This window comes from Panthera tigris, chromosome B1 (genome assembly GCF_018350195.1).
Source record: "Panthera tigris isolate Pti1 chromosome B1, P.tigris_Pti1_mat1.1, whole genome shotgun sequence".
In the NCBI taxonomy this organism is placed as follows: Eukaryota; Metazoa; Chordata; class Mammalia; order Carnivora; family Felidae; genus Panthera; species Panthera tigris.
Window position 1 is genome coordinate 28,224,148 of NC_056663.1, and position 18,353 is coordinate 28,242,500.

At 40.2% G+C, this 18,353-nt stretch overlaps 1 protein-coding gene and 1 pseudogene across 3 annotated transcripts in view; both read right to left on the reverse strand.

Annotated features, from left to right (window-relative positions):
• Positions 1 to 3,362: 3,362 nt before the first annotated feature.
• The window catches only part of GTF2E2 (general transcription factor IIE subunit 2), a 78,869-nt gene continuing 63,878 nt past the window's right edge, over positions 3,363 to 18,353 (reverse strand). For 2 of the 3 annotated variants that reach the window (XM_042983134.1, XM_042983133.1), the window contains exons 7-8: positions 5,126 to 5,241; positions 3,363 to 3,870 (exon numbers count right to left, since the gene is read on the reverse strand). In XM_042983134.1, coding sequence (XP_042839068.1) covers positions 3,754 to 3,870; positions 5,126 to 5,241 — 233 coding nt within the window. In that variant the 3' untranslated portion in view covers positions 3,363 to 3,753. Of the gene's footprint in view, positions 3,871 to 5,125; positions 5,242 to 18,353 lie in introns of those variants that run through there. The other variant, XM_042983135.1, reaches the window with a different exon arrangement.
• Positions 12,398 to 13,930, reverse strand: LOC102964476 (annotated as a pseudogene).

Here is an 18,353-nt window from a genome sequence, read left to right on the forward strand (position 1 = left end):
TATTATTTATTTTTGAGAGAGAGAGCACAAGTGGGAGAGGGGCAGAAAGAGAGGGAGACACAAAATCAGAAGCAGGCTCCAGGCTCAGAGCTGTCAGTACAGAGCCCAATGCAGGGCTTGAACTCGTGAACTGTGAGATCATGACCTGAGCCAAAGTCGGAAGCGCAATAGACTGAGCCACCCAGGTGCCCCAGGAATACAACCTACCAAGAGAATACAACCTACCAAGTCTAAATCTGGAATAAGCAGAAAATCTAAACAGACCAATTACTAGTAGGAAACTGAATAAGCAATCAAAAATCCCTCAACAAAGAAAACCCAGGACCCAGGATGGCTTCAAGTTGAATTTCACCATTTAAAGAATTAATGCCAATGCTTCTCAAACTTCCAAAAACTCAAAGAGAACATCCCAAAATCATTTTACAAGGCTAGCATTTCAATGGTACCAAAGCCAAAAAGAACCCTACTAGAAATAACTGCAGGCCAATATCCCTGATGAACACAGATGCAAAAAAATCTCAATAAAATGCTGACAAACCAAATTTGACAACACATTAAATAGACCTTTCATAACGATCAAGTGGGATTTATCCTTAGGATGCCACAACACTTTAACGTATGCAAATCAATCAATGTGATACACCATATCAACAGAATGATATAAAAAATATCGACAGAAAAAGCATTTAACAAAATTCAACATCCATTTATGATAAAAACTCAACAAATCAGATACAGAAGGAACATACGAACATGATAAAGGCCATATACGACAAGCCTACAGCTAACATCATATTTAATAGTGAAAGGTTAAAAGCTTTTCCTTGAAGACCAGGAACAAGACAAGGGTGCCCAATCTCACCACTCCTACTCAACATAGTACTGGCAGTGCTAGCCAGAGCAATCAGGCAAGAAAAATAAAAGGCATCAGAACTGGAAAGGAAATAAAACTGTCTCTATTTGCAGATGACATGATTTTAAATAGAGAAAATCCTAAAGACTCCACCAAAAAATTGCTGGATCTAATCAACAAATTCAGTAAAGTTGCAGGATACAAAATTAACATGCGAAAATCAGCAGCTTTCCTATACACTAACAGATTCGATGCAATCCTTATCAAGATTCCAATGGCATTTTCTACTGAGGCAGAAAAAACACTCCTAAAATTTATATGGAGCCACAAAAGACCCCAAATAGCTAGAGCAATCCTGAGAAAAAACAACAAAGTCAGAGGCATCACACTTCCTGATTTCAAGCTACACTATAATGCTATAGTAATTAAAACAGTATCAAATAGTATCAACTAGTATTTGACAAGGGAGCCAAGAACAGTCAATAAAGAAAAGAGTCTCTTCAGAAAATGGTGCTGGAAAAATTGGACATTCATACATATAAGAATGAAACTCATGGAAACAACCTAAGTTTCTATCAACAGAGAAGTGAATAAAAATTGTGGATGGAATGAAATAATATTAACGGAATACTATTCAGCCGTAATAAGGATGAAATCTGCCATTTGAAACATCGATGAACCTTGACAGCATTATGCTAAGTGAAGTATGACAGATAAACAAACGCAAATTCTATGTGATCTCACTTATATGTGAAACCAAATGAATAAAATCTCAAAGGCAAAGAGATCAGACTTGTATCACAGGCAGGAGTCAGGCAGAGGAAATTGGATGGAGGTGGTCAAAAGGTACAAACTTCCAGTTTCAAGATAAGTAAGTATTGGGATGTAATATACTATAGTTAACACTGCTGTATGGTATATATGAAAGGTATTTTTGATATATATTAAGAGAGTAAATCTAAGAGTTCTCACCACAAGGAAAAATAATGTTTCTATTTTTTTGTATCTATATGAGATGGTGGATATTATCTCTTGTGGTTATTTCATAATATATGCAAGTCAAATCATTATACTGTACACCTTAAACTCATGCTTTATGTCAGTTACATCTCAATAAGACTGGAAAATAAAACAGGCTGATGTATATAGACCACAAAAAAGTAGGTATACTTGGAGATAAGCTTGCACCAGAATTTTCACAAGAAAACTAGTTTTGTGTCATAAGACATTTAATGTTTGAAAAGTTTCTCCTTACTGGCAAAACCACCCCCCCCACCCCACCCCTCCCAAAAAAAAGAACTGAAACAAAGGCATGTTGAGTTTCCCATGTTCTAAATTACCGTGGGGAGGGGCACCTGGGTGGTTCAGTTGGGTAAGCGTCCAACTCTTGATTTCAGCTCAGGTCATGATCTCAGTGTCAGGCTCTGCGTTGACAGTGCAAAACCTGCTTGGGGTTCTCTCTCTCTCTCTCTCTCTCTCTCTCTCACCTTCTCCTGCGTGCTCTTTCTCTCTCAAAAATAAAAAAATAAGCTTTTAAATAAACAAGTAAATTACCATGGGGAGCCTTAGTTTTACATCTTCTGGGGCCACGTTTTGGGGCTGGCACGTAAGAAAGACGTAAGCAGTAAGAGGACTATGTAAATGGATGAGAAATAAATAGAAAGGATAAAAACTAAAACAGAAAAAAACCCCTCATCATCTGCACAGAGTACTTGCCACTCTGGGTTTGCCATCACACCTTTTTTGAGAGCACTGAACCTGATTTTTATAATCCACTGCAATTTCAATTTATGATATGCGGACTGTATGGATCAACCCTAAGGACTCCCACACCATGTAACAAGGAGAGGGAAGGAAACAGGTAGTCCGCCACTGAAGGCTGGAACAACCACGCAGACTTCCTATAAATTACCATAACTGTTACGAACCCACGGATTAGATAACGGCTCTCATGAGCTCGGCCAGTGACAGGGAGAGGAGATAGAGGGAGCCTCCCCCCGAAAAACATCACGGTCATATCCAATGAGGAGGATCGGGACAGGGTAAAGGTGATGTTCACGTTGGCCAGAAGACTGGATCCACCTTCGATGGAGATGGCATGAGCCCATGACTTGCAAAATCCAAGAAGCTAAATACTGACTTATGCCAGCTCCGCAATGACAGTGCGGGGCCTGCTTGCGATTCTCTGTCCTTCTCCCTCTGCCCCTCCCCCACTCTTACACACGCACGCGTGTTCTCTCTCAAAATAAACTTTAAAAAAAGCAAATAATACTGACTTATGCTCATAAAAGAAAACATTAAAAATCACATGCAGTGTATCTTTATTGTCACATTTGCTAACAAAGGGGACACGGTGTGTTCCAATTGTGAAATCCGTGTGTTCAGCACCACAGCACAGATGACAGCGTCCGACAAGGTCCCAAACAGGCATCCTGTGGGAGTGAAAGGCCGGAGCTGCCGTCTGCCACTGCCAAGAACAGAAAGAATACAAACTGAATCCACGAACATCTTCGAGTTCCTTCTACAGTGATTTTATTATAAATATGTCCTTTCGGAACAAACAAAATTGTATTCAAGACTATCTGCAAACTTTTTCTAAAGGAAGAAAGGAAGAAAAATGGAACCAGGAACCACTTAGAAAGAGAGATAAGTAGCAAAGACACTTGCATGCCATGCTAAGCGCCTTTCCCCGGAAGTAACAGAAGGTTAACAGGGAATATCACATTAGCCCATTCAATTAAAATACGCTTGGAGTTTGGTACTTTGCTCTTGTTCTGTAAACTGAACTGCTCCTCTCCTCAGTCCTAAGAAATAGAATGGGAAGACAGTCTTCAGAGCCCAGCATCAACAAGAAAGACCTTGACATGGTACTGAACTCTGCTCACAAATAAAACTGTTGGCTATTTGCTAGGAGCAATGTCCGAGTAGTCCTTCAGCACTCCAGCCAGATGTTCATTGTGGGTCTTAAACCGTCGCTTTTTCTGTGAAGCAGGTTTTTTCCTTCTCTGAATAGGGGCCTACAAGAAAAGTAAAAACAGATACAGATATTCAGAGCGGCAGAATGGTGAGGATTTACTAACGACACTCAAACCAGCAGCAAAGAAACCTTTTTCCTGCTCAGTGGCCCAGCCTCCCATACCAATCCCCAGCACAACGGAGCATGTGTTATGGTGCCGTGCACACCCCCATTGAGACTACCTTACCACAACTATTCTCCACACTAAGTGGATTAAAAAAGAGACAGTAAACCTCTTTGTTTTTCATCTCTATCATTAGGTTTAAAAGTATATCCAATAAAAAAAGGATCTGAAATACGGCAAAACTGGGGAGTGGATGGGCACACAAAGAATTGTCAAATATTATTCTCCATTCTTTTCTGTACATTTGAAATTTAAAATCACATGATTAAAAAAAAACCCACAAAGCAATGATAGGAAAAAATACCTCATAAAGTGCTGCAACCACACTAATTCACGGAGATCACTGGGCAGTAAATCCTGCCTTTTAAGGAGTCTTAAAAACTCACTGCATAAAACATACACACACACAATCACAAAGAAGGCGAGCTACAAAGACTGACGGTACACCTGGGAAAGGGGAGGAGCAGAGCAGCTACAGTCTAGGGTGTTGGTGAATTATTCCCCCGACTGGGTTTGTCCTTGGACTACAGACAACTGGTTAGCTGGTACAAGGCAATTAGATCACAAGTCATCTTTCAATTACAAATCCCTCCTCTGATCAAGCTTTGAGACTAAGAGATAGTATCTGGTTCCTAAGGAATCTGAAAGAAAGCAAGGACAATTCAATGTGATCAGGGCTAAGGCAGAGCCAGGTGCCAAGACCACAGGGCTCATGGAGCAAGGGGAGGGGAGCACAATTAAGGTCTTAAAGGCCAAGATGATGAAGCAAGCTCCTTTTAGAAACTGGGGGGGCAACACGTGGGCACTAGAAAACATTCAGTATGACTTGACTTACGAGCAGTCACTGCTAGCACAAGGGCTGGAGGCGTAATGAGGAAAGCTCTCACATGCCTGGGTAGCAGCACCAGGGGGCAGATGTGGGGGCACCAGAGGGCAGAGAGCACCTGTGGCCCTCAATACACCAGACATAAATCGGGCTTGCATCTAAGATCACTGATTAGGACACCGAGAAAATACTGGAAGGGAGAACTGATTACCAGTTCTTCGGAGAGAACAGAAAGCAGGCTCACAGTTCAAAGAACAGAGGATTATGTTTTCGGGTTTTGTTTTTTTTTCCCAGGAGACTACTTACCACTTTCTTTGGTCCAGATTCCTGCATGGAAGAAATACCCTGTCGCTTCAGATATTCTTCAATTTTCTCCTCATCCATTGAATCCACGGTGACACTCCTCCAAAGTTTCTGAAACTCTGCCAACAAGATAGTAGTTGTTTTACAGCAGATATTTACAAGCTATAGCATCTGTGATAGAAAGCCAGGCCTAGATAGGATCTCCTCTGGTCTAAATTAGCACATCTAAGATTTCATTATAAAAACAAAGGAAGTGAGGGGGCCTGGGTGGCTCAGTCCGGTTAAGGACTTAATCTCAGGGTCCTGAGTTTGAGCCCCCAAGTCGGGCTCCACGCTGGGTGTGGAGCCTACTTAAAACAACAACAAAGGAAGTAAGACAAAAACACTCAAGTGCTGGACAGTGAGTAGCAGACTGGGAACACAGACTGGCCAGAATAGTAGTGTTCTATTCTTAGTCTAGTAAATGAAGGGCCATGTCATTGAGAATTCCCTGCTTTCCTGAGGAAGAGCAGTTGACACTTAGTCCAAAAATCAGTTCTCTCCAGTGAAATAATTCAAAATTCCTGATCATTCTCTGAGCTCCGTATACTCCATTTCCTTTCCCTCTCAGTAAAAACAAACAAGAAGGGAGATAGGGAACCAAAGTTTTATATGGGGATAAGGAGTTATGAAAGTTTATTAACAGAAGAAATTTTTGAAAGTAAATACCTAGAGATGGGTGACTAAGAGGTCATAAAGACTTAACAGAGTTTGGGGCAGTTATTTTATAGAATGGCCCTCAATTGGGGGTTGTCTGATTTTTCTTCATGATTAAATTGAGGTAGTGCATTTTTGGCAAGAATATCACAGAAATGATGCTGTGCCCTTCTCAGTGCAAAGCGTCCATGAGGTCAGTGTCTATTACTGAGGCTGAAACTGATCGCTGGTTAAGCTGGTATTGTCAGAGTTCTCCACCATGAAGCTATTATTTTTCCTTTTGTAATTAATAAGGACCTTATGGGGAAATCTACTGAGACTAAGCAAATACTCTGTTTCTCATCATAGTTTTTGCTAACTTTAGCATCCACGGACAGCTCCTGCCTACAATTATTACTTGTGGGTTTGCCTAATGGCAAATTATTTCCATCATTCCTTCCAGATGTGTAAATTAGGATTCTACTATAAGGAAGGACTATTTTTTCTCCATTTGTCCAGTTGTTTATTTGATGTAGTATGGACTCATGGATACTTATTTCATGGATTACAATTGATTACTATCATTATTTTGTTGTTCAAACATGCTGGCTTTGGTCATTGAGATCCCCTTCAAATTGTTCCTGTATCTTTTTTACTTCCCTTTTTATTCTTGGGTATTTTTGTTTGTTTTGTTGAGCACTTATTTTCAGGTACCAAAAGATGTTCCAAGCTCATCTTGTATTTCCCCAAACTTGAAATCAACCAATTCATCAAGGAGTCCTGACTGCCTTTATTGGAGAATGCTGTTTAGAAAACAAAATCTGGGGGCGGGCCTAGGTGGCTCAGTTGGTTAGGCATCTGACTCTTGATTTTGGTTCAGGTCATGCTCTCACGGTCCATGGGATCAAGCCCCATATCACGCTCTGTACTCAAAGTGCAGAGCCTGGATGGGATTCTCTGTCTCTTCCTCTCTCTCTGCCACTCCCCCACTCACGTGCACATATGCACTCTCTCTCAAAATAAACATTTTTTTTAAATCCTTAATAAAAAAAAAAAAGAAAGAAACCAAAATCTGGGCATTGTTTTCTTTTTCGGTCAGGATTTTCTTCTCTTTTTTCCCTCAATAATAGCAAATGATTAGGGGATTCTGAATTTAAAGGCAGATGATGGGTTTCAGCAGAGGACCTCCAAGTATCATGAAAGTCAAGCATGCTCTAACTATAAAGGTAAATAAAACAGGAACAGATTTAGAAATCTTGTAACAAGGAAAAAAAACAGGCTAGAATTTATAAACTCAGATTGGAGCTTCTGAACTGAAAAAATCCCTGTCCCACTCGAACTAAGAATGAAAACTGAGTAACAGAGAGTACGCCAGGGAAGGAAAGGAAATAAGCAAACTCGTTTTACCAAATAATGCATTCACATTTGGGCTATACCCAGACCTTCCCTGTGAAATGCAAACTCAGCAGAATTGTACAGCACACAGCCTGGGAGCCAGACAGCCTGAATGTGAATCCAGTCATTCCATTTACTACGTAACACGGGGCAAGTCACTTAACCTCTCTGCCTCAGTTTCCTGATCTGCAAACAGGGATGATAATAATAGTTGTCTCACAGAGTTGTGCATATTAAATGAGCTAACGTATTGCCTGCAAAGAAAAAAGCACTATGTATACCTGTTACAGTTATCATCATCCAACATCTATCATCTCTTATTTCTAGGTGCTAACACCACTAAATGAAAGTGGTATAAAATACCTAAGAAAAGGACGGGCTAATAGATATAGGATGATCTCATTTACATAAAATAGAAAAAACTAAAATTCTAAAAATTTATTTAAAGACAGAAAGTACACACATATGAAATGAATCATAAAGGTCTGGAAAAACACACACCAATGTATATCCCCAGGCAGGAACAAATAGTTTGCTTGGTGGATTTCCACTTTTGTGCTATACTATTCTTGAAAAAAAATTTTAATATGCTGAGGTACTTACATATTACTAGTAAATTTTCTTAAATACGTCACAACCTAAGAATAAGGAGGATTATGCTTACTATAATTAAAACACATTGCTTTTTCTTATATCCAAATTAGACCTCAGGCTCTAAGAGTACTTGAGTTAAGGTGTGCCACTGCCATTAAAAAAAGGAGCAGAGGGGCACCTGAGTAACTCAGTTGGTTGAGTGTCCGACTTCAGCTCAGGTCATGATCTCGTGGTCTGTGAGTTCGAGCCCCACGTCAGGCTCTGTGCTGACAGCCTAGAGCCTGGATCCTGCTTCAGATTCTGTGTCTCCTCCTCTCTCTCTCTCTCTCTCTCTGCCCCTCTCCTGCTCGCACTCTGTCTCCCTCTCTCTCTCAAAAATAAATACACATTAAAAAAAATAAAAATTAAAAAAAATTTTAAAAGGAACAGATTCTCATATAGCAATGTACTACATCTTCCTGCATTTTCCTTGTATATTAAGATGCTTCCTTTTTCCTCACAAGTATTATTATCCATTTTGCACCTCTAAATACAAGGACATTTCTTAATTCACCTCACCCTCTAAAGTACTAATCCTAAATTTTTGACATTATTATTTCTCTTGTGTGTGACAGAAAAATGCTTCCCCTCAAAATGTCTACATCTCAAACCCCAGAACCTGTGAATGTATTACCTTATATAGCAAAAGGGACTTTGAAGATAGGATTAAAAATCTGGACATGGGGAGATTACCCGGTATTATCTTGGTGGGCCCAAAGTAATCAAAGGATCCGTATCAGGGAAAGAGAGAAGTAGGAGAGTCAGTGGAGATGTGACAGTAGAAGGAGACACCAGAAGGACTAAGGGCCATGAACCAAGAAATCCAGGCTCCTCTACAAGTTGGAAAAGGGGATGAAACAAATTCTCCCTGAGAATCTCCAGAAGGAAGGCAGCCTTTGCTGACCCAGTTGAGACACCAAACTTCCAGAACAGAAAGTAAATGAATAACTTTGTGTTGTTTTAAGCCACCAAATTCATGGTAATTTGTCACAGCAGCAATAGAAAACTAATATACATGGCTTTAGATTCTTCTTCTTTAAAAAGTATGATTTAAAGGGCGCATGGGTGGCTCAGTCAGTCAGAATCCAACTCTTGATCTCGGCTCAGGTCATGATTTCAGGGTTCGTAAGATGGAGCCCCGAATCGGATGCTGCACTGACAGCGCACAGCCTGCTTGGGATCCTCTTTCTTTCTCTCTGCCTTCCTCCTGCTCTCACACGTGTGCATGCGTGCATGCTATCTCTCTCAAAATAAGCATTTTTTAAAGTATAATTTAAGCAGATGAGGTTATACAAACAATTAATATTTCCCTCTCAGCACTCCAACAAATACTTGTTGAGAACTGTCACTAACATGGTGTTACATGCTGGACATCTGTAAAGAATACACACGGTTTGTGTGGCAGTGCGACCGGGCAGAAAAGGCAGACTGTGGTTGGGAAGGATGAAAAAAACTTGGCAGTATTTCATGTTCTTAGTGATCCTACACAAATGCAACCCTGAACAATGGCACTTTTTACTCAGGGTAAAGTGACACCAGCGCAAACAGCAAAGAAAAGAAGCCTTGAGGTAACTCTGAAAACTGCTTTGCGACGAGAGAAACACCACCCTCAAAGGGAAACATACTTTTGAGTAACTACTTTTTAATCTTCCTTTTATTAAGGTATAATTTATATAGAACAAAATTTACACGTTTTGGTGTACAGTTCCTGAAGTTTTAGCAAACATACAAGTCATGTGAACACCATAACAGAAACAATATAGAACAATTAATTCCATGAGTGCAAAAAACATCCCTGTGCTCCAAAGTCAACCCGTCTACCCACCCTAAGCCCCTGGCAACCACGATTATCTGTTCCTATAGTTTTATTTCCCAAGAATATCATAAACGTGTCATATAACTACAATAAGACAATATGTAGCCTTTTGAATTCTGACTTCCTTCCCTAAGCATGACACTGAGATTTATCCACACTACTGGGCATCTCAATACCTTTGTTCCTTTTTGTTGCTGAGCTGTATTCCACTGCAAGCATGTACCACACTTGGAGGCAATTAAGGGACAGTTGAAGGCCATCTGAGCTATTTCCAGGTTTGGGCACTTAAGAATAGAGTTGATATTTATAAATGCATATGGATTTTGAGTGAATGTGGGTAAAAATCTAAGAGTAGGATGGCTGAGTCCCACCATAATATATATTACAACGTAGTAATAAACATTTAACTTTCCAAAGAATATCTTTGGAACCACACTACACATTATGCAAAAATTAATTCAAATCATCCAAGACCTAAATGTAAGAATTAAAACCGTAACCCTTAGAAATAAAAACAGGAGCATACATCTTTGTGATTAGGCAGTGTTTTCTTAGGACGCCAAAAGCACAAGCAACAAAAGACAAACAGATAAACTATACTTCATCCAAATTAAAAACTTTTATACCTCAAAGGACACTATCAAGGAAGTGAAAAGACAACCCACAGAATGGACGAAAATATTCAGAAAGCATGTATCTTATTAGAGACTTGTATCCAGAATAAAGAGCTCTATAAAGAAAAAAATTTTTAAAAACCACCTAACCTTTAAAATGGACAAAGAATTTGAATAAACATTTCTCAAAAAGAAATAAATGACCACTAAGCACATGAAAAGATGCTCAACACCATTAGTCACTAAGGAAATGTAAATCAAAACCACAATAAGATACCACTCATTTCACACCAGAAAGATAGCTAAAATCAAAGTGTTGGCATGGATGTGGGGAAGCTGGAACCCCCAAACATTGGTGGTGTGAATATAAAGTGATGTGGCCAACTCTGCAAAAGCAGCCTGGCAATTCTTCAAAAAGTTAAAGAATTACCACATCCCACTCCTAGGTATAGATTTAAGAGAAATGAAAACAAGTCCACACAAAAACTTGGACACAAATGTTCATAGTAGCATTATTCATAAAAGCCAAAAAGTAGAAACAATTCAACGGTCCATCAGCAGAGGAAAGGATAAATGAATGTGGTATATCCATACAAAGTAATTTTTTTTTTTTTTTTTTTTTTAGTTTACTTTTAAAGAGACAGAGCGCAAGTAGGGGAGGGACAGAGAGAGAATCCCAAGCAGCCTCTGCACTGCCAGCTGTGAAGACAGACATGGGGCTCAAACCCATGAAACACAAGATCATGACTTGAGCCAAAACCAAGAGTTGGATGCTCGACCGGCTGAGCTATCCAGGTGCCCCAAAGTAATATTCTTTTTTAGCATAAGCATTTAATGCTTTATATTTCCCTTTAACCACTGTGGTAGCTGCAGCCTAGAATTTTGATATTCTTTCATTTATTTCAACATTTTTTTCCGCTTTCCTTGTGATTTCCTCCTTGAACCATGAATAATTTCAACGTGTTATTTAATGTCCAAATAGTTTGGAGAATTTCCAAATATATCCCTAATTTCCAGTATAATTCCATAATGGTCCAAGCACATCCTTTGTATGTTTTCAGTTCTTTTAAGTTCATTAAGGTTTTGTGGCTCAGAATACCATCTGTTTTGGTGACTATCTCAAGTGCACTGGAAAGTGTATGTATTCTACTGTTTATTGGATAGTCTGTTCATAAATGTCAATTAGGTCAAGTTGGTTGATAGTGTTAAGACTTTCATATCCATACTAATTTGCCATTGTTTAATTACTGAGAAGTGTTGTGGACTTCAATCTTAACTGTGAATTTGTCTTTCTCCTTTCAGTTTTATCTATTTGTAGCTTTGGAAGCTCTGTTGTTAGGTATTTATTTAGGACTTATTCTTGGAGAATTAAATCCTTAATCGTTACATAATATTCCTCTTTATCCTTGGTAATTCGCTCTCAAGTCTACTTTGATTCTAGCTTTCCTTTGATTAGTATTTGCATGGCCTATCATTTTATATCTTTTACTTTTTTCAAGGAAGAGAGAATTTTATGTGTACAAGTTTTTTGAGTTTTTTGAGTTTATTTTTGAGAGAGTGAGCACATGCGCAATTGGGGGAGAGGCAGAGAGAGAATCCCAAGCAGGCTCCACGCAGCATGGAGCCCAATGGAAGGCTCAATCTCACAACTGCAAGATTATGACCTGCACCAAAAACAAGAGATACTTAACAAGTGAGCCACTCAGGTGCTCCACAAGTTTATTTTTCTTAACATGCAGTGTTATATTAGTTTCAGGTGTACAATACAGTGATTCAACAATTCCATACATCACCTGGTAGTCATCATGACAAGTGCACCCCTTAAGCCCCATCACCTATTTAAGCCATCCCACCACCCTACCTCCCCTCTGGTAAACATCAGTTTGTTGTCAATAACTGTGTTTCTTAATTTGTCTCCCCCACCCCCCAACGCCCTTTGCTCATTTGTCTTGTTTCTTAAATTCCACAAGTGAAATCATACGGTACTTGTCTTCCTTTTACTTATTTAGCTTAGCATTATACTCTCCAGCTCCATCCATGTTGTTAAAAAGATTTCATTCTTTTTTATGGTTGAATAATATTGCATATTGCGTGTGTGACACACACAAGTATAATACATCTTTGGGGGGGGGGGGGGGGAGGGGACAGTTCAAGGTTTTGTTTATTTGAGTAGTCTGTAGCCATTGTAGCCATCATCATGTCTGATCCTGAAAGCAGGGAGAGAAAATTTTTGGACACATTTTGGAGTCTGAGACACTAAGGCCAAAGTGGGCTCCTGGCAGGGTCATAGTCACAGCCAGTAGAGAAGACAGCTCTGAAGCTGTGTGAGGCTGTGTCCCAGGCAACAGCAAGCCATAGCCTGCCCTAGAGAGTCATATGCACAGAAATGTGTACCGGCCTGGGTGGGGCCACGGCAGACCCCTCCCACCCCACCTGGCCTGCACCCTCTTAAGCTATGCCTTTCCCAGTCTCCTTGAGAGCCCACCACCCAACAGCAGTCGAGATGGTGGCTCACTGTGCACATTCACACAAACAGACCTACCCTCCATGCGTACAGCTCCAGGACAGGCAGCCCAGGCAGAGGCACACAGCTTCCCTCATGAGCACACAATACACCCACACTCAAGCTCCATATGAAGCTCAGGTCCAAGCAGAAGCACCTGCAGCCTTGCCCATCACAGGCACAGTGGCAGGGGGTGATCCCTGGGTAGGCAAGTAGGGTGGCCATACCCAGTGTCACAGCCTCACCAGTTGGCCTTTGACTCCTTGATCTCATTCACAAGGTTCTGGGCCAGGAAGATACCAGAGATCTGGAGGAGGGCAATGCCCACAAAGACCCTAGCAACAATGATCAGGTTGTCCTGCAGCCACTTCTCAAACTGGCCCATGCAGCCTTTGGTGTGGATGGAGTCCTGCTGCTCCAGCCCTAGTTTGAGCCAGCAATCGTAGTCACACTGGGTGTTGAGGACATCTACTGGGTCCCTGACAAAGCAGAAGGGTACCCCACAGTGCTCCTGGCACAGGTTCAAGTTGGGGCAGTTGAAATAGATACTGAGGTTACAACCATTAGGCCCTCAGGCTTCACAGCAAAACCAATATTCCTGAACAAAGTCAATGAGGTTCTGGAGGTCAATGTCATCCGACAATCCTTGACATTATTGTTGATGGAAGAAATTGAACTGGTCTTAAATCCAGTCATTGAGTATGAAGGCTCGGATCCTTTCTGCAGCTCCAGGAAGAAGACAAGGCTGAGAAACAAGGAGAAAACCTTGAGGGGTTAAGTGTTCTCCCAGAGAGCCCCAATGCAGCCAGCAAAGTCCAGTGCCAACACGACACCTCCAACCACTACAAACAGCCACATGGGGTGGAGGACTCCCAGGTCTGTCAACATGGAGATTGTGGAAAGAACTCCCTTCTCACCCCAGGCCCATAAGCCAATGGCCAGGAACAGAGATCCCAGTGCCCAAAAGACAATGTTGAAGCCAAATAGGACATATTTTCTGCAGTAATCAACTTTGGGTTCCTGGAAGTGCTGGTGCTTGCCCAGCATGGTCAGCTGGCCCAGAAACTGGAGCTGTGGCCAGGCTAGCCATCCACAGGCCACCCTGGGCTAGAGCAGCCCGGGTTACACCACATCTTCTTTATCCATTCATCAATCAACAGACACTTGGGATGCTTCCATATCTTGGCTGTTGTAAATAATGCTACTATAAACATAGGGGTGCAGGTTTCCCTTTGAGTTAGTGTTCTTGTACTCTTTGGGTAAACACCCACTAGTGCAACTGAATGGTAGGACAGTTCTAACTTTCTTTTATTTTTTAAAATTTACATCCAAATTAGCATATAGTGCAACAATGATTTCAGGAGTAGATTCCTTAGTGCCCCTTACCCATTTAGCTCATTCCCCCTCCCACAACCCCTTCAGTAACCCTCAGTTTGTTCTCCATATTTATGCATCTCTTCTGTTTTGTCCCCCTCCCTGTTTTTATATTATTTTTGTTTCCCTTCCCTTCTGTTCATCTGTTTTGTCTCTTAAAGTCCTCATATGAGTGAAGTCATATGATTTCTGTCTTTCTCTAATTTCACTGAGCAGAATACTCTCCAGTTCCATCCACATAGTTGCAAATGGCAAGATTTCATTCTGTTTGATTGCCAAGTAATACTCCATTGTATATATACACCACTTCTTCTTTATCCATTCATCCATCGATGGACATTTGGGCTCTTTCCATACTTTGGCTATTGTTGACAGTGCTGCTATAAACATGGGGGTGCTGGTGTCCCTTCGAAAGAGCACACCTGTATCCCTTGGATAAATACCTAGTACTGCAATTGCTGGGTCGTAGGGTAGTTCTATTTTTAGCTTTTTGAGGAACCTCCATACTGTTTTCCAGAGTGGCTGCACCAGCTTGCATTCCCACCAGCAGTGAAAAGATACCCTCTTTCTCTGCATCCTCACCAACATCTGTCCTTGCCTGAGTTGTTAATTTTAGCCATTCTGACAGGTGTGAGGTGGTATCTCATTGTGGTTTTGATTTGTATTTCCCTGATGATGAGTGCTGTGGAGCATTTTTTCATGTGTCTGTTTGCCATGTGGATGTCTTCTTTGGAGAAGTATCTATTTGTGTCTTTTGCCCACTTCTTCACTGGGTTGTTATTTGGCTGTTGAGTTTGATAAGTTCTTTATAGATTTTGGATAGTAACCCTTTATCTGATATGTCATTTGCAAATCTTCTCCCATTCTGTTGGTTGCCTTTTAGTTTTGATGATTGTTTCCTTCATTGTGCAGAAGCTTTTTATTTTGATGAGGTCCCAGTAGTTCATTTTTGCTTTTGCTTCCCTCGCCTCAGGAGACGTGTTGAGTAAGAAGTTGCTGCGGCCAAGATCAAAGAGGTTTTTGCCTGCTTTCTCCTCAAGAATTTTGATGGCTTCCTGTCTCACATTTAGGTCTTTCATCCGTTTTGAGTTTATTTTTGTGTATAGTGTAAGAAAGTGGCCCAGGTTCATTCTTCTGCATGTCGCTGTCCAGTTTTCCCAGCACCACTTACTGAAGAGACTGTCTTTATTCCATTGGATACTCTTTCCTGCTTTGTCAAAGATGAGTTGGCCATACGTTTGTGGGTCCATTTCTGGGTTCTCTATTCTGTTCCATTGATCTGAGTGTCTGTTCTTGTGCCAGTACCACTGTCTTGATGATTACAGCTTTGTAGTATAGCTTGAAGTCTGGGATTGTGATGCCTCCTGCTTTGGTTTTCTTTTTCAAGATTGCTTTGGCTATTTGGGGTCTTTTCTGATTTCTATTTTTAACTTTCTGAGGAACATCCATACTGTTTTCCACAGTGGCTGCACCAGTACATCTTTTTACTTTTAACCCATGTCTTTATATTTAAAGTGAGTTTCTTATAGACAGCATATACCAGGGTCTTGCTTTTGTATCTAATCTCAAATCTGTCTTAATTATCATCTGTAGACAATTTACATCTGCCTTAATTATGTTTGAACAGTTTAACAGTGAAAAGTATGTTAGATGATTTTGGACGTTTAAACAGATGGAAATCTGTCTTAATTCGTATATTTACATGATTTACATTTAACATAATTATTAATATGGTTGGAATAAAATCTATCACCTTACTGTTTCTATTTGTTCCGTGTACTCCTTGTTTTTTCCTTCTGTTTCTGTGTTCATGTAGATTAACTGAATGTATTTTTTCTGATTACATTTTATATCTGCTATTAGCACCTTATCCATGCATTTTTTTATTGAGTACTTAACTGACACTTAAAACTGTATTAAGCTTAGGTATAAAACACAATGATTTGTTATGTGCAAAATGACTGCCACAGTAATTAAACACCCATCACCACACAATTTTTTCCCTTGTGATGACAACTTTTAAGATCTACTCTCTTAACTTTCAAATGTACAATACAGTATTTTTAACTGCAGTTACTTATTTTTTGAAAACAATGGTTTTAGTGGTTGTCCTAAGATTTATAATACATGTCTAATTAATCCCAGTGTAGCTACAAGTAAATTATACCAGTTCACATGTAATGTAAAGATGTTATAATAGTCTTCCCTCTGACCTTTGAGCTGTCATAACCTTTACTTTTTTATTTGCTGTAAACATAAAATAGATTTCTATTACTTTTGCTTTATAGTCAGCTATCTTTCAAAGCAATTACTAAAATATTTTTAATTTTTTTTTAAATGTTTATTTTTGAGTGAAAGAGAGCACAAGCAGGGGACCGGCAGAGAGAGAGGGAGACACAGAATCCAAAGTAGGCTCTAGGCTCTGAGCTGTCCACACAGAGCCTAACGCAGGGCTTGAACTCATGAACTGTGAGATTGTGACCTGAGCTGCAGTTGAATGCTTAACTGAGCCACCCAGGCACCCCAAGAATGAATTTTTATTAGACATTTTTAAATGTAATTTAAAAGTAATTTCCTTACCAGAAATCATTATTATATGTTAATGCAGGTCTAATGACAATGACTTATCTCAGTTTCTGTGATACTGACAGAATATTACTCTGAGAGACCAGTTCTCCATTTTTTTTTTTTAATTTTTTTTTTTTTAACACTTTATTTTATTTTTGAGACAGGGAGAGACAGAGCATGAACAGGGGAGGGTCAGAGAGAGGGAGACACAGAATCTGAAACAGGCTCCAGGCTCTGAGCTGGCAGCACAGAGCCCGACGCGGGGCTCGAACTCACGGACCGTGAGATCATGACCTGAGCCGAAGTCAGCCACTTAACCGACTGAGCCACCCAGGCGCCCCTCTCCTTCATTTTTAAAAGACCGTTTTTGGGTGCCTGGGGGGCTCAGTCGGTTAAGCGTCAGACTTTGGGTCAGGTCATGATCTCACAGCTTGTGAGTTCAAGCCCTGCGTCAGGCTCTGTGCTGACAGCTCAGAGCCTGGAGCTAGCTTCAGACTGTGTCTCCTTCTCTCTCTGCTCCCCCACCACCCCCCACACCCCCGCTCGCACTCTTGACACTCTCTCAAAAATAAAACATTTTTAAACAAACAAACAAACAAATACATGGACAGACTTTCTGCTGGGTACAGAATTCTAGGTTGAAATTTTTTTCCCTTTTGATTCTTTAGAGATGTGATTGCATTGTCTTCAGGTTTCCATAGATTCAAATGACAATTCTTTCCTCTGTAAAGAGCTTCCTCCTCTAACTCCCATCAGTATTTTGTCATCATCTTCAACTTTCAGCAGTTTGAATATAAATGTCTGGCTGTTTTTCTGTCATTTGTTTTGGGGGATTATCTTCCTTAAATTCTCTGAGCTTCTTCAATCTTTGGTGTCTATCATTAGTTTTTCAAAATCCTTGACCATTATTTCTTTTGTCCTATTTTCCTTCTGAGATTTAAATTACATATTCAGACCACTTGATATTATCTCATAGCTAATGGGTGTTCTATTTTTTCAGTTTTCTGTTTGTATTTTAGTTTAGATAATTCATATGGGTCTATGTTAAAGTTTACAGATTCTTCCTTTGGTTATGCCAAATTTACTGATGAGTTCTTTTGTCTGTTACTGTGTTTTTCACTTCTAAACTTTTCATTTGATTTTCTTATCATGCCTCTTTGAAATATCCTACTTCATCTTTATTTTTTTTTAACGTTTATTCATTTTTGAGAGATGGAGAGAGAGAGCATGAGTGGGGAAGGGGCAGAGAAAGGGGGAGACACAGAATCCAAAGCAGGCTCCAGGCTCTCAGCTGTCAGCACAGAGCCTGACACGGGGCTCAAACCCATGGACTGCGAGATCATGACCTGAGCCAAAGTCGGACACATAACCGACCCAGGCGCTCCAATATCCTACCTGACTGTACACATTGCCTGCCTTTTCAACACCAGAGGCCTTAACATATAAATCATAGTTATCTTAAATTCCATGTCTAACAATTTCCAGTACTTGTGTCCTAAGAAGTTTAATTCCCTGTCTCAATACTGTATTCCTCTCCTTCTTTTTATTTTATATGTGTGTGTGTGTGTGTGTGTGTGTGTGTGTGTGTAATGAAAACAGGGTATCTTCTGTAGGAAATCTGAGACTGAGACAACTAGTTTTTGTGTCTGGATA